General features: G+C 38.4%; 1 protein-coding gene across 1 annotated transcript in view; it reads right to left on the bottom strand.

Annotated features, from left to right (window-relative positions):
* MCF2 (MCF.2 cell line derived transforming sequence) overlaps positions 1-17,998 on the bottom strand; it is a 1,891,050-nt gene that overhangs the window by 899,018 nt on the left and 974,034 nt on the right. The window contains exon 7 of the mRNA XM_044057533.1: positions 17,426-17,575. Coding sequence (XP_043913468.1) covers positions 17,426-17,575 — 150 coding nt within the window. The remainder of the gene's footprint in view (positions 1-17,425; positions 17,576-17,998) is intronic.

Raw genomic sequence — 17,998 nt, 5'->3', positions numbered from 1 at the left:
ATTATATTTCTAAAAACCTTCTGCCTAACAGTACAGCTGCACAAGACAAAAAGACACAATACCAAATAAGCACAACAATAAAACTATTTCACTAACTAACCTTGATAATATGATATTGCATAGCATCACAACCACCACCTTTTCAATCAAACATTCATTTCCTGCACAGTCCTTCTTACTTGCACAATATAAAACTTGAATTCAACCAAATGTGATTCACACAAATGAACAGTCACACATCTGTGCAATTGCTCATTTTTATATCCACACAAACTTGTTGAAATGAGTTATCAATCATTTGAATAACAATAACAAACGCACACATATACGTATTTGGCACACGCATACTTTGGCATAGACAGCACCAGCAATGCACACAATATTCAGTATTCCCAATGTGCAACATTAGTGATTGTGAATATACATATACATATACACACACACATACACATTACATATATTTGGTATAATTAGACAGGTCTATATTAGAACACCGAACATTTGAAATGTTGAGTGTTCTAATATCGAACCCTAGCAATCGAAAATGCAAAACATTGAACATTCGGAACAGCAAATGTTTTTCCTAGGGAAAAAATGTTCTGTTCCAAAACACATACACACAACACAAGCACACCAAACAAACAGCAATCCACACACATACACCTAAACTCGTACACCTAACCCTACACTAAACTATACATAAACCACTAACTATCCACCTTAACCCAAACCCTAACCCTAAGGTCCATCACTATCCCACAGTCACCTCACCTGCGCCCTAACCCTAACTCACCTACCCTGCCCTAACACCCACATCTACACAATCGCACACTTACCTGACCCGAGCCCTAACCCTAACTCACCTAACCCGCTCTAACCCACACGTCCACACAATCACACACTAACCTGAACCTGACCCATAACTTTCCACCAGAGCGCTGAAAATACCAAAGCAACAGAAATAGACAACCAAATTCTTTCCCTAGGAAAGAATTCGGTTTTCTGTTTCTTCGATATTTTCAGTGTTCACTGAAAACGGGTCGATATTAGAACATTCGACATTTTAAATGTTCGGTGTTCTAATATAGACCCAACTAAACATATTAATGTGAAATTACTCATTCTCTCTCTCTTGATATATACGGCTATAGTGAAAATGAAAGGCATACCCAAACATCAATGGCAACTTTGACAACATAAAGGTTGAGAACACAAATGTCTTGTCACTACACATACACACAGAAATACCCTTGGTGCATACAAACCTAAAACTAACATACACACAGAATTACCCTTGGTGCATACAAACCTAAAACTTACAAAAAAAAAAAGAAAGAGCATTGCTTTTTCCAGGGGATCAAGTCTGCTTGCACCCTCCCCCACTAATTATATATACTAACTTGGAGACTGCACAATCCCTGGGGAATGGGCATATTTCCCAGCCTCAGGGATCATTGATCTTACACTCCTGTTGACCAAATTGTGTTTACAAAACAAATGTTGATATTTGGAAGTTCTGATCATTTTAATTGCTTCTGTACATAGGTGTGTGTGTGTGTGTGTGTGTGTGTGTGTGTGTGTGTGTGTGTGTGTGTGTGTGTGTGTGTGTGTGTGTGTGTGTGTGTGTGTGTGTGTATTTAGATACAATAAAAATATCCAATGTGTAAATTTTGTAAACACAGAAAAACATTGCTAGTCCACCAAATAAAGAGTGTCAGTATCATTGTTCCCAGCAAGATGATATCAAAAGCTTAAAAAGAAATAAATATTGCTTACTATGTTTCTACAAGGGAACAAACAGCTCTGCAACCTCCATGTGGGGGACTGTGCTCTGAACACTCTGGCTACAGATATACACCACAATGCACCAACTTGTAAAAGTGAGAAATCTCCAACAGGAATGTAATTATTGCTGTCACACACCTTCCTATTGCACCACCAACATCTTACAGAAAAACAACAGTTAAACAAGGAAATCATAGCCAGCAGACTCTTAAATATTGCTCTGGCAATGATTTATTACAAAACATTACTTGAAACAATACATTTTTGCTTTACTGCTATTAAACAGACGCAATCTAACTACCAGCTTAGCAAACTAGGACACTTAGCTGACATTTTTCACAGTCAATCTTTTTTTAAAAAATTACCATATTCTGTTGACACGGTTAGCTTTATATTATTTTAAGGATTCTCATGGATAGATAGATAGACAGACAGACAGCAGAAGGAAACAGTTTTCTTAAAATTAACTGATATATTTTGAAGGGTTTTCTTACAGATGGTAGCTAAATCAGGTCTTTCTGGTTTCAACTAGGAATCTAACATATTCCATTCTAGGATCAGTACACAATATTTAGATTCTGTAATTCATTATGCAATCATATGATTACTTTTATCAATAGTCTTTTTGTCTTAGTATACTTTATTTGATTTTTCTATTTAACATTAAAATCTTAGAAAGTTTTTTTTTTAATCTGAAACAGTTACTGGAATTGTAAACAATATCGTTACAATTACAAACTTATCTTTACATTATATAGTTTTTTGTTTATCTTTTACTCGTTTAAATGTCCTTCTCTTTTATTTCATTATATAGAAATGGTTTGAATAAGTAAAAAAAGACATTGGCACCGTACACTATTTAATGTTAATAAGCCTGATGTGTTTTATTTTAAGAAACACATCTTTTAAAAGACATTATTGATAAATTATAACACACCATTTTTCTTATTATTATTCTTTTAATAAAAAACATGGCTCTATGCAGAAATAATTACACGGCGCCATACATTTTAATACATCATGGTGATAGCAATGAAATGGTTCCAATGATTATAAATTAGTATCAGCACAGAATATATACAAATTAACTGATGTGAATTAGATTCCAATACTATCAAAAATGGAAAGACGTTTATACAATATTTTATTATACACTTTAAAAGGTGAGGTGATATTGGCGAGGGCCTGAACTGCATATCTGACAAACATGAATCTAAAACAAAAGTGGAGCCTAGAGTAACTGCTACTGCTAACGTACAAAAAGTTGGTAGATGCTTTAACCTTGACAGAGGTAGATGACTTTAGGGATTCTAAATATTTCACCTACATTATTCTTATGTTTTGAGGCACCAAATGGTACATATAGTGTTCATAGCTTCATAGATAGTTATTAGCCATGTGGTCCAGTACACTGCTGCAGATCATGGCCCAGTTTCCCAATTGCCCAAGGATATTGTCTGGTCAAGTGAGTTGCTCAGAGTAACATAACAGGGAAATGAATAATGACAGCATTAAACCCTGGACTACAGAGAGCAACTTGTTAACAGGTTGCAGCCTTTATTCTTTGCTCTGTCAGAATACATAATTTAGTTTATCTCCAAAATGACGACAAACATTTGTTCATGCCTATTTTCAGACCATACCTCATTATTATTTAAATTGAAAACAATGATAAACTGGACACATTATGGTACACTCACTTATATTTTCTTAAGTAAAAAAATGTAAAAGTGGTTAATGAGTTAAGTCCAAACTAGTTTTATAACAAGTTGAAGATAGTGTTAAAATATTAATTTTTCTTAATCTTGCAGATTGCAATAAAGAAGATTTCATTACTATTAGTTTTGCTACAGGAATATTAAAAGGTTTTGCTTGAGTGTTCACTTAGCTACCTGGAGAAATCCCTCTTCTACCAGAGTATGCAATGTTGGTAGGCAATAAGCAAAATGCAAGAAAACATGCTAGCAAAAAAAAAATGACAGCAGGGGAGGAAGACAAGAAAAAGAAAAGAAATACGGATGTAAATACCGATGGGGGAGAATGTCGTGCACTAATACAGAATACCGATGGGGAGAATGCCGTGCACTAATACAGAATACCGATGGGGAGAATGTCATGCACTAATACAGAATACCAATGGGGGAGAATGCCGTGCACTAATACAGAATACCGATGGGGAGAATGTTGTGCACTAATACAGAATACCGATGGGGAGAATGTCGTGCACTAATACAGAATACCGATGGGGAGAATGCCGTGCACTAATACAGAATACCGATGGGGAGAATGTTGTGCACTAATACAGAATACCGATGGGGAGAATGTCGTGCACTTATACAGAATACTGATGGGGGAGAATGCCGTGCACTAATACAGAATACTGATGGGGAGAATGTCATGCACTAATACAGAATACCAATGGGGGAGAATGTTGTGCACTAATACAGAATACCGATGGGGAGAATGTCGTGCACTAATACAGAATACGGATGGGGAGAATGTTGTGCACTAATATAGAATACCGATGGGGAGAATGTCGTGCACTAATATAGAATACCGATGGGGAGAATGCCGTGCACTAATACAGAATACCGATGGGGAGAATGTCGTGCACTAATACAGAATACGGATGGGGAGAATGTTGTGCACTAATATAGAATACCGATGGGGAGAATGTCGTGCACTAATATAGAATACCGATGGGGAGAATGCCATGCACTAATACAGAATACTGATGGGGAGAATGCCGTGCACTAATACAGAATACCGATGGGGAGAATGCCAAGCACTAATACAGAATACCGATGGGGGAGAATGTCATGCACTAATACAGAATACCGATGGGGAGAATGTCGTGCACTAATACAGAATACCGATGGGGAGAATGCCGTGCACGAATACAGAATACCGATGGGGAGAATGTCATGCACTAATACAGAATACCGATGGGGAGAATGCCAAGCACTAATACAGAATACCGATGGGGGAGAATGTCATGCACTAATACAGAATACCGATGGGGAGAATGTCGTGCACTAATACAGAATACCGATGGGGAGAATGCCGTGCACTAATACAGAATACCGATGGGGAGAATGTCGTGAACTAATACAGAATACCGATGAGGAGAATGTGCACTAATACAGAATACCGATGGGGGAGAATGCCGTGCACTAATGCAGAATACCGATGGGGAGAATGTCATGCACTAATACAGAATACCAATGGGGGAGAATGTCGTGCACTGATACAGAATACCGATGGGGGAGAATGTCATGCACTAATACAGAATACCGATGGGGAGAATGTTGTGCACTAATACAGAATACTGATGGGGAGAATGCCGTGCACTAATACAGAATGAAAAATCCACTCTTTATATTATTGTACAGTTGTAAAAAGGTCTTTTATTTCCTCATGTGTAAGAAACTTCTAGATTCTTCCTATAGCTTCCAGTATTTGCCTTCCACTGTTTGAAATAGCACATTCTCACTAAATTTTCTACATCATGAATAGGAATGCAAACCACAGTCACTAATACTCCTCCATGTGGATCATAGACGGTATAGTTCCTTTACTTTTCATTCTGTAGTAATGAAGTTTTCTACATCCTCACCATACTCAGGATATTTCAAGAAAGTGGCACACACTGTCAGTTTCTTAACCTTAGTATTACATCGCTGCACTGAACTCTTAGGCATGATTTTTATAACACTTTATTATCAAAATAAAAACAATAAGAACCCACACAGTGGTAGAGATAATACCTTAAACATTCAATGTACAAACAAAAAATCAATAAAAATATAAAACAACTATGAGCACCATATACAACCTACATTCTGGAATTAGTTTCAAGCAAGTAGCACAGCAATAATGAATATAACCATATTAAATAAGTAACAGAACAATAAATTATAAAATTCAGTCTAATATCTCCTGTAACATAGCCAACCATGAATTCTTTCTGGTATTAGGTTTTGGTAAGAGTCTTTACCTTATAGCATATTCTAAAATACAAAACTTGATCAGTTTAAAGCTTTAAGATTCAGTCAGTTCTTTGTAATGTACAACTTTACCAGCATAAAGACAGATATAAAATTGCTTGCTTCAATATTCTTTAGTTTCTTATGGGGGATATGTAGTAAAACAAACTGTCATACCCAGCTTTATAAAGCTTATCTAGTAATAAGGACAACAAATGTTTGGAAAACATGCATTCTCAAAATATATGTAAGAGATCTGCCTTATTAGCACTGCATGCAGAACAAATATGAGACCTCTTCTTCTTCTTTCGGCTGCTCCCGTGAGAGGTCGCCACAGTAGATCAACTGTTTCCATTTCTTCCTGTCCTCTGCATCTTGCTCTGTCAAACCAACCACCTGCATGTCCTCTCTCACCACAGCCATAAACCTTATCTTAGGCCTTCCTCTTTTCCTGTTACCTGGCAGCTTCATCCTTAGCATCTTTTTTCCCAATATACTCTGCATCCCTCCTCAGCACATGTCCAAACCAACGTAATCTTGCCTCTCTGGCTTTGTCTCCAAACCTTACAACCTGGGCTGACCCTCTAACATACTTATTTCTAATCCTGTTCATCCTCGTCACACCCAGTGCAAATCTTAACATCTTCAACTCTGCCACTTCAAGCTCTGACTCCTGCCTTTTTGTCAATGCCACTGTCTCCAACCCATATAACATAGCTGGTCTCACTACCCTAGACCTTCCCTTTCACTCTTACTAGTACTCGTCTGTCACAAATCACTCCTAACATTCTTCTCCACCCACTCCATCCTGCCTGTACTCTCTTCTTCACCTCTCTTCCACACTCACCATTACTCTGAACTGCTGATCCCAAGTACTTAAACTCATTCAGCTTCGCCACCTCTTCTCCCTGCATCCTCACCATTCCTCTATCCTCCCTCTCATTCACACACATATATTCTGTCTTAGTCCTGCTGACCTTCATTCCTCTTCTCTCTAGAGCATATCTCCACCTCTCCAGGGTCTCCTCCACCTGTTCCCTATTCTCACTACAGATCACAATGTCATCTGCAAACATCATAGTCCATGGGGACTCCTGTCTGATCTCGTCTGTCAACCTGTCCATCACCATTGCAAATAAGAAAGGGCTCAGAGCTGATCCTTGATGTAATCCCACCTCCACCTTAAACGCATCTGTCACTCCCACTGCAGATCTCACCGCTGTCACCCTACCCTCGTACATATCCTGTACCACTCTTACATACTTCTCTGACACTCCCGACTTCCTCATACAATACCACAACTCCTCTCTAGGCACCCTGTCATATGCTTTCTCTAAATCCACAAAGACACAATGCAACTCCTTCTGACCTTCTCTGTACTTCTCCATCAACACAAATATGAGACTGACCTGGATAAATATTTGCTTTCTTAAAAGGGATTAAATACACATTATTATGAATCATAAATTGAATGAAATATTTCTTTAAGGGAATACATTTTAAATTGAGTTAAATTAGTGAACATGATTCCAGAGACCTATTTGATAATAGATCTTGTATATACCAAAAATAACAAAATATCTAAGTACTACAGAATTTAAACTGTATTATTAATTTTTAGGAATTATATAGGGCATTATAAGAAGTCATGGCATTTCTTAGGCAATTTAAGAATTTTATACTGTATTTTGGCAGAGGTTTTAACCCACGTTTATGTTGAATTATATATTATACTTGATTGACTAAAGGTGCATGATATGAAGGAAGATTCAGACAGTGTTCTTGTTCTGAGGTATGGAAGGATTCAGAGCAAAAATCATATCATAAACAGGTTGTCTAACATGAGGATAATAAGTAAGATCAATCATTTTATTGTTTCAAGTGAAATTTGGATTTAAATGAAAAGGATGAAACAGAGGGAAAGCATCCACTAGGCCAAGAATCATAAGGAGATTATTGAAAGCCCCAGTAAGATTTAATGATTTATTTATTTATTTATTTATTTAACATATGTTTACCTAGAAAGTCTAACTGGGACAGAGCCCATTTTCAGCAGAGGCCTGAGGAGAAATGTTCAGAATGCATGTCTTTTAAATGTGGGAGGAAACCAGAGCAACCAGAGGAAACCCATGCGAAAGCAGGAAGGACATGCAGACTCTGCACAAAAGGGACTCTGAAAATTTAACCAGAGAACCTCTTGCTGTGAGGTGACAATGCTAATCACTGCACCACTGTGCCACACTAAAAATTATGAATCTTCAAATGTTTCATATATTGCCACTTGGATTATAGGAGACAATTATCATTAGTATAACTGAATTAATTATCAACTAATACAAGTAAAAATCTGGAAGATTTAGCCCTCCTTGGGATTTAGGTGCTATCAGTTTACCAAAGGCAATGTGTATAGATTTAGGAGCCCAGATAAACTTAGTTTAATAGACAATAATACAGGGGAAAAAAAATCTCTTCAAAATTTTGCTACAGGAAGAATTCATATAAAACAAAAGTCTAGAGGAAATGTTCATTTTTAAACAGCAATTTTTATATAAAATGGAAAATTTGAAGTTAGACCACCTTTTAATACCATCATTAATACAATACTATGCTCTGGTGATGTTAAACTGATGATTAAAGATAGGTCATTGTAGAAGAAAATACCTAAATATTTTAAAGACTTATTTATCTTTAAGCCAGCGTCATCTAAAAGACATAAAATTATATGGAAAGAGTACAGATTTTTTTCAGAATTAATTTAAAATTATGGCATTCAGAAAATTTATAGGATGTAGAAGTTTTGGTTATATCTGATGGACACAGAAATTATATATTTAGAACATCTGCAAAAGCAGTAAAAGGAAATTTGGTTTAAAAGGATGCAGACATTTGTGATTAAGTGCTACATGTAAGTGCAATTAATAAGATCTCAGTTTAGAGACTGAATAAATATGGGGAAAGAGGGCAACCTTGTTTGACCCCACTCTTGATAGGGATAAGTTTGGAGTGGAGTCTATTAATAAATAATCTTGTAGAAGAATTTTTATAAAGACGTTGGATAGTAATCTTGCTTTAAAAACAAACTTATCCGTCACTAAAAATAGAAATCCATAATCAATTCTGTCAGAGGCTTTAAATGCATCAATTGCTAATACATAAAAAGCATGTTTGCTATTATAGTTTAGCATTTGCAAAGATTGAAGAGTTAATACATGATCATTTACTTACCAATAACTGAAAAAATCAGATTCAAAGGAGAAATAAGTGTGGGTAAAATGACTTTAGGTAAATTTACCAAAATGGGATCATACATTTTTACATCAATATTAATGAGCACATTTGGTCTAAAATGTGATGGAGCCCTTTGATCTTTATCTTGTTTAAGGATAAGGATAGTTTTAGATCAGAAATATCAAAAGTGCTAATATGGTTAAACAACTTAAGTAGAATTTTCCAAAGAATATTAGAGAAATATTTGTAAAATTTAGCAGTAAACCCAGTGGGCCCATGGGATTTGCCAATTAATTCTATTAATGGAAAAAAGAATTTCAGAAATTGTGAAAGGTTTATATTGTAGATCAGTGTGTTCTTTCTTAATATTGTGGAAAGGAATTTGGTCAAGGTATGAAATTAAATTGTGGCGGAAATGATAGGCACATGTAAAGTTATAAAGATACATTTAAGTAAAGATTTTTAAGATCTCATCTTGAGAACTAATGATATTATCATTAACATTTAATTCTGACATAATCAGATGTGGAGAGTGAATCTTAATAATTCTAGCCAGCAATTTAGAGGACATTTGGGCCCATTCTGAAAATAAAGCTAAAGTTTTAGCTTCATAGTGTGATAGCTGCTCCCTCCAGATATAAGGTATATAGTTCCTTACAGATCTCTTTTATGTATTTATTTTCTTATCATCAAGTTCTGTGTTATTAAATGACAGCTGCTAGAGTTCTAAATTGGAAAGTTGGGTCTTGAGGTCGCTTTTTTTTTTTTTTTTTGCTTATAGAGCTTACTGTAGAATGAGGCTTTAGCAATTAGGACTCCTCTTAATTCAGCTTTTAGTGTAGCCCATTGGATGTCAAAATTGATTGGTTTATTTTCAAAATTGTCACAGAAATTTTTAAGTAGACCTTTCAAATGATTTATGACCTTATCTTTCTGTAAGATTAATAGCTTTAACACCCAATTAAAAATAAATAATAATAAAATAAATGCATCCTTTTTCAAAATTCAGTTACCATCAATGGTTAAATAAATTTTTGAGTGATCTGACAAACATATGGGGTCAGTAGTAAAATCAGAGAGAGCCAAAAACCCAAAGGTAGCAGCTAGTGTTGCTGAAACTTATAACCAGACAGTAAAACATCACTGAAGCAGCATGCAATAGGAAACAAAACAGCTACAATCATCAAATGCCAGGTCCTCCTGCCTGGCATTTGATGACTGCAGTTGTTTTTCCTATTCCATGCTGCTTCCAGAGTGTTTTAAAATCAGAGAGAGGAACAGTCAGTTCATCACAAATTAGAAAGAAGCTAATTCTAGATCATGATTTGTGTCTTCCTGAGAAAAAGGTAAAATTATTATTTTTTAACCTAATGCAGTAAATGGATCAACTAAAGCAAAATCAGTTATTAAGTTGAGAATTGCAGATGCAGCAGTCTAACTTGCATAAAGTACAGCTGTGTACACTTACCATAAATGTAGATGTTCGAGTGTCTTCACTGTTGCAGTCATCACTGTAGGGTTCTTCCTGCCGGCAGGCAGCCCTCGGTCGGCCAGAATCCCAAAGTCTGGGTCCGGCATCAGCTGTGTACTCACCCTCCCTGACATCAGTGCGCCAGGGGTACAAAGCTCCCAGCCAACACCATGTTCTCCAGTTTTTCTTGCCCCAGATGTCAAGTGCCCAAAAATAAAGGCTAAAAGTAAAACAAAAACATAACATACAACAAACCCCATACCCTGTAGCAAATATACCTCAGAAGAAGGGTGAAGCAGGGAACCACACCAATAAAAGTATAAGAGGGGACAGGAGGGTGGGTAACCCAGACTGCAACAGTGAAGACACTCGAACATCTACATTTATGGTAAGTGTACACAATTGTAGGATTAGTCCTCAAAGAAACCCTGTCTTGATGAAAAATAATGTAAGGTTCCACAACCATGAGCGCTTGTAACTCCGAGACTCTCCTGGCTGAAGTTAAAGACAGTAGGATAACAGTCTTCCATGATAAATACTTAATATCAGGCTCAAAAGGAGGCAGAGTAAGTTTTTCCAGGACATAATTGAGGTCCCAGGCAGGAATGGGTGGTGTCCTAGGGGGCCTTAAATTCTTTGCTCCTCTGAGATATTGTTTCAGAAGTGGATGTGAAAAAATTGGAGGATCTGTATTATAATGTGCAGAGATAGCAGAGGCATGTATTTTTATGGAGGAAAAAGATAAACCCTTATGCAACATATCTGTTAGATAATGTAAAATCAATGGAATATTTGGAATGTGAGGATCTGATTCCTGAACATGCATCCAGGTGCAAAATCTCTTCCATTTACCTTCATAAGATTTCCTAATGCTAGGCCTTCTGGCTTCTAAGATAACATCCATGACCTGTTTGGAAAGGGTAGGATTAATCATAGACCCTGAATACGCCAGGCTGCCAGGCTGAGAGTTTTGATATGAGAGTGCAGTACCTGGCCCTGATGTTGAGACAAAAAGATTTGGAATCTGAGGTAGAATCCAAGGAGATTCCTGGGATAGATTTATCAGTGTTGAGTACCAAAATTGTCGAGGCCAATTCGGGGCTAGTAAGATCAGCTTTGGTTTGTCCTGTTTTATTTTTAATAACACCCTTGGTAGAAGAGGTAGTGGTGGAAAGGCATACCCCAAGAGGTTCCTCCAACTGAATGAGAGAGCATCCACTTTCCATGCTAGCTTGTGATATGTCCTTGTGCAAAAAGTCTGTAACTGGTAGTTGTGGGGATGCAAACAGATCTATGTCCGGGTAGCCCCAGGCTTCTGTAATCATCTTGAATATTTGGGTGTATAGCATCCACTCGTGTGGGTCTGACAGGTCCCTGCTCAGGCTGTCTGCCAGAGTGTTTTGTTTCCCTGGCAGGAATTGAGCTTGTAGGTCCACTTTGCAAGCTAGTGCTGTGTTCCATAGAGTCATGGCTAGTCTGCAAAGGGGGTAGGAGTGTGAACCCCCTTGCTTGTTTATGTACCACATAACTGTGGTGTTGTCTGTCCGTATCAGTAGCTGCCCTGGCTGTAAAAGATCCCTGAAAGCCAAGACAGCATTCTGCACAGCTAACATCTCTTTTAAATTGATATGTAGATGCTTCTGATCCTCTGTCCAAACACCTTGCAGGCCTTTCCCCTGCAAGTGGGCTCCCCATGCATAATCCGAGGCGTCAGTGGTTATCACTTGGTAGGCTGGAGGTAGACTGAAGGCTTTCCCTTTGTTTTGATGACATGCCATGGCCCACCAATGGAATTCCTTTTACAGGCAAGGCAAGACAGCAATCACTGTTTCCAGACTGTGACAATGCTGGGACCATATGCTTTTTAGGTACCATTGTATCTTCCTCATATGCAGTCTTGCATATGGTATGAGTAGGATGCAGGAAGCCATGAAACCCAAAGCCTGCAGGAATTTCCTTGCAGTTAGCTGAGACATTAACGCCAGGCTTTTGAAAGTTGAAGCCAGCTGTAGTTGTTTTTCTGATGTCAGGAATGCCATCTGGGTTGTTATGTTTAAAAGAGCACCCAGGAAAGTTATCTGTTGAGTGGGTGTCAAATTTGTCTTTTTTACGTTCACAGTGAATCCCAGGTACTTGAGTAGATTTTGAACAAATTCCAGGTACTGGAGTAAAATGTCCTTGCTGTCTGCTTGAATAAGGCAGCCGTCCAGATAAGGGTAAATTTGAATTGCCTTGAGTCTGCAGTAAGCTATTACTGGTGCCAGGCACTTAGTAAAGACCCTGGGCGCAGTAGACAAGCCAAAGGGCAGCGCAGAGAATTGGTAATGTTTTGAGCCTGCCTTGAATCTGAGGTATTTTCTGCACTCCTGTCTGATAGGAATGTGTAGGCAAGCCTCCTTTAAATCCAGTGTCACCATCCATGCATTTTTGCTCAACATTAGCAGGAGCTGCTGCAGAGTAAGCATCTTGAACTTTGGTATCTCCAGGAAAGTATTTAAGACTGACAGATCCAGGATGGGTCTCCAAGTATTTTGCTTTCTGGGAACTAGAAAGAGTCTTGAATAAAAGCCTTGTCCCGTTTCTGAATTTGGAACCAGTTCTATGGTCCTCATAGCCATGAGGGACCTCACCTGTTTTAATGCCTCTGCCCATGGAATTTTTGGTAGGTCTGGCCATCCGTTTGGTTTTGGTAAGGTGTGAAAGTGGAATTTGTAACCTCTTAAAACTACATCCAGAACCCACTTGTCTTGGGTTATGTAAGTCCAATTTCGGTGAAAAAGAGACAGTTTTCCTCCCAGAGGAGCTTCCAGGAGAGAGGTTCCTGGAGCCATGCAGGGGGAGTCATTGAGCCTGTTTCCAATAAGGTTGAGACCTATCTTCTCCACCCCTGGGGGTGGAAGCACTCCACTGTCTAGGTCTATAAGAGGTCTGTGCTTGGGCCCTCCCTCTGGGGTGCCTATCTACCCCTCTGAGGCCTGTCCGAGCTGGGAAAGGACCAATTTTTAGCTGGCCAATTTCTGATAAATTTAGGAGGCTGAACTTGTAAGAAATCCTTAACCGTTTGCATGGATTTTGCCTTATCCTCCATTTTCTTTATAACCTCTTCAGCCTTAGACCCAAACAAAACATTATGTTGAACAGGAGCATCCAGTAACTTTGCTTTCACTTGATCAGGCAAATGTTGTTCCTTTAACCAAGAATGCCTTCTAATGACGGTGCCAGTGGCAGCCGCCCTGCAAGAGGCCTCCAAAGCATCAAAACCACAGTGTAAGGTATGTTTCCGCACCTGCTCAGTAGCATGCATCAAATCATGTAATTCCTTATTGTCTGCACATGCAGAAATGGTACCCAGTTTTTGTTTCATAACAGACAAAAGGTATTGCTGATATTTCAACATATGAAATTGACAATTTAAAGCCTTAATAGATAAAGTAGCAGAAGTGTACACTTTTTTGCCCCATCTCTCCAAAGCTCTAGAATCCTTATCTGAAGGAATAGGGTTCTTAGCAGTGGCAGCCTTAACACCCTTAGGACCCTGAGAAATGGTTTCTGGATCAGCAGTAGGATTTTTATAAAGAAACTGGTGGGAGTCAGGGACTCTGTAATATCTATCAGGCTTAGCAGGGGCCGGAGGAAAGGAGTCAGGAGTTAAATTAGACTCAGAAAAGACATCATCCACAATATCCAAAATAGGAGGAATAGCCAGGGGTCTGTGTTGGTGAAGAAGAAGGAAATCCCTAAGCCTTCTCATAGATTCAGAGTACTCCTGTCCTTCCCAGTGAAAATGTTCCCTCATGTCATGTAAAGTTTCCCCAAAAGAATAATCCTCAGGAGGAGAAGCTGAAGGAATGGATTGCTCAGCATCAGAATCCTCATAAGGAGGAAAGTATAATCCTGTTCAGAGGAAGACACTGAAGAGATAGATGCCTGATCAGAGGATTCATAATCCAATTCTTGTCTTGGCCTTTTGTCTGGAGGGGGATGTGAACCCCTAATCATAGTTAGCAAGTCCTCCGCCATTTTAAGCATTTGTTTTTGAGATTTAGGTCCCGGATCAGAGGAGGCCTGTGCTTGAATCTTTGTTTTAGAAGTAGTCTTTGCCTTTGTCTTTGCCTTTACCTGAAGCTGTGTAGGCCTGAAAACCCCCTCGGAAAGCCGGTTCCTGCACAGCAGCTCTAGACCCATCCGAGGGAGCATTATCCGAAGGTCCTGCACCTGGAGTATTCGAAGGCCTAGTTGGCTCCTCGTGGGAGTCCATTTCGGCAAGCGGTTCTGTAATGGCCGACGACAGGGGCTGCGCCTATCCTTATCCTTGCGCCTTTTATGAACTCTGGTAGTCGGAAGCATGTCCGACGATATGTTATAATTAAATCGCCTCCCAAAGTAATGAAAGACAAAGTCGTATCTCCGTTTAATAGTATGTTGATTAAATCTAGCACAAAACTGACAACTAGCTACGTCGTGGTCAGGGCCTAGACAAGGAATACAGTAAGAGTGAAAATCCTATGAGATATTTGCTTCCCACATGAAATACAATTATTAACTTTTTCTGACATCGGTCTGGAGCAAGAAAAATGTTTCCCCAATGGGGTACTTAGCTTTGAAAAGAAGAATGTCTTCGGTATGAAGCACCAAAAATAACAGGAGTCAGCCGACCGGCACTTGTGAACTGCTTCCACTGCGCGGCAAGAAAGACTGGAGAACATGGCGTCGGCTGGGAGCTTTGTACCCCTGGCACACTGACGTCAGGGAGGGTGAGTACACAGCCAACGCCGGACCCAGACTTTGGGATTCTGGCAGACCGAGGGCTGCCTGCCGGCACGAAGAACCCTACAGTGATGACTGCAGCAGTGAAACATGATGAACATCAGGAATTGTATGAGTGGTCTCTCATAGGATTTAGAAATAAATTCCAATCCCCAGCTATAAGAAAATAATGACAGCATTTGATTAAAAAGTGTATTAGTAATAAAGTCTGCCTGATTTATAAATGGAACATAAAGGTTAAGGAAGAGCGCTGATTTCTTAATATTTGGGGGTAAGTTACAAAATAGTACCATTGACCATCAGGGTTCAAAGCATTTATATTCACATGGAATAAGGATTTAATAAGAAAGCCATCTCAGTGCCATTATTAGATTTGCCAGATATTCCGGTCTGTTTTATCCATCTCTTCTTAAGCAATCATTCCCATTGTAGAGGTTACATATGGGTCAGGAATGGATTTCTTACAGGAGTGGTAAAGACAGGAATGCTTTAAAAAAAACTATGACTGCAATTCTAAACGTGTTATCACCATTAGGAAAACATTAAAGATAGCTGAATTATAGTAATTCAAAACCATGTATGAGAGTAAACAAGTGTAAAATAAAATAAAGTACACTAAGCCAAGACAGAAGAGCACAGGTTTAATGAAGTTCAGGTTGCCCTGCCACTCTTATTACTGCAATGTATTACTTTTTGGAACAGAATTCTGCTCATTCTTGAGTAACATTCTCAATTGTTGATGAAGTAGTTAATGATGCAGATTAAAATAAGGATGGTGAACAGAAAAAAAATGGAGAACAGGATGTCGATTCAGTAAACAAAAAACAAAATTTACCCTCCAGACTTGAGGAAGAGCACCTGCAAACACAATAGCTACTGACTAGCAAGACATTTATCAGTGTACAAGTACAAAATATGAGGTCTGTTATGTTTTAGTGGCATTTAAGAATCACATGTCCCTTAACTGTCCAATAAGGAAAAGCTGTCAGGCAAGAATTCAAAGAAAAGACAGAGGACAAAATGCACTAGGAAAATGTATTGTACAACTATAACTGAGAACAAGTAAATCAAAGTATGACTATTTCCCAATGTCTAGTTGAACCTTACTACCCCACATCATCAGGTAGCTGAATTTCCCCAGTTTCACTATACCACAACTGAGTCAGTGACAAGTTTACACTTCCAGTCAGCACTATAATTAATTATCAGCAGTTATTTCAAAGTATATTCTCTCCATCGTGTACACTGAACTCTCTGAATTACAAATGCAATGCAGATCAATTTGCATGAATCACTCACTAAATGACAGAACTGGATAATTGTACCGGGGTAGTCTTAGAAATGACAAGGAGTATTCCGTTTGCTCTGTACTACAGACTGCAATTGCATTTTATAAACTACTGAGAATATGGTAAGGGAACAAAATGGACACCAGTCTGTGATTTACTGCCACTATACAGGTAATCACGGTAGGAGAGATACTGAAGTAACAGAATCTGGTACTGGATTACACTACATAAGCCCATTGAGAGACAAGAGTTTGTTATATTCTTTATCAAAGCTAACAAGTAGGGACCAGATAAACTGTGTTAGACACTGAGAGAGTCCATTTTAAAGTCATGCATTCATTCTACGGTTCAGAGGCCTGCTAATATACAGACAATGCATGAACACTCCCCCCCCTCATTAGGATCTACACAGATTTTGAGGGTACTTTTTTTTTTTTTTTTTTTTTTTAACTATCACAGTTGTAGAAGTCCAAAACATGCATTTTCCAGCAACATTTTCAGATAGAACTACAAACAACTCTCATTGCAGCTGAAGCATATACTAAAATGTTGATGATGAAGGTAAAACCAAAACAGCAAGAATCTGATCTTACAAGACATGGAAGGGTGTAGAGCAAGTTTACAACCTATCCAGATCATATCAGTGAGAGCAGAAAATAAAAGATGTGGCAAAAGGGCTGGTGGTTACTGATCTCCACAATACCCCAAAGTAACAGTGCACAGGGATGCAGTAAACTGCTAAGCATTGTTCAGACAAACTTCTGCCTTCCATTTTAATGCATCCTGTAGCTATGTTTATTTTGGCTTTATTTATGTCTCACTATCTGATTTTATGAGTTTGCTTTCATATAACATCCCAGTTTGATACATATACATTTGGCAGACAGTGTAACTCATACCTTTAGCTGATTGTACTTTTCGGTGCGGCTTATAAGGACATATTCCATGGCATGTGCATCTTCTGGTAACTCTGCCTCTGCCAGTTCAGTGCCAAATGCCTGTAACATCTGAGCAATTTCCTTCACAGTCACAGCAAAGCTTTCTATGGCCTGCAGACCAAGACAATCATTTAAAACAAACTTACTGGCTGCAATATTATGCAAGTAAACAAAGGTGCTTTTCTAACTTGATTACTTTGACATGGCAATAACAAAATAATACTGTAAACTACAAATCACTGAATGCTTCTTTTTATATGCACTAACTTGTTCTAAAGATTCCAGTTCTTTATTGGTACATGACCATGGCTAACTGTAGTATATTTTAGGACAATGCTGAAATGCATTTCATCTTATATGACTTGTTTTAAGTTTCTGCTACAAATAGCTAAAAGGTCTGTGATGGGTTACACTTACTGGGTGGATAGATGCACAACACAGATGAAAGAAAGATGAAGTATGAAACACAAAAGGTGAAGGCGAATAAAAGTTGTTTGATCAGGTCTGCTGATATTACCAACTGGACAATACAGC

The sequence above is a fragment of the Protopterus annectens genome, chromosome 15.part0, assembly GCF_019279795.1.
Source record: "Protopterus annectens isolate FY-2018-M chromosome 15.part0, PAN1.0, whole genome shotgun sequence".
Lineage (NCBI taxonomy): Eukaryota > Metazoa > Chordata > Ceratodontiformes > Protopteridae > Protopterus > Protopterus annectens.
The sequence above is the reverse complement of the archived record's forward strand: the minus strand, read 5'-3'. Positions and strand labels throughout refer to the sequence as shown.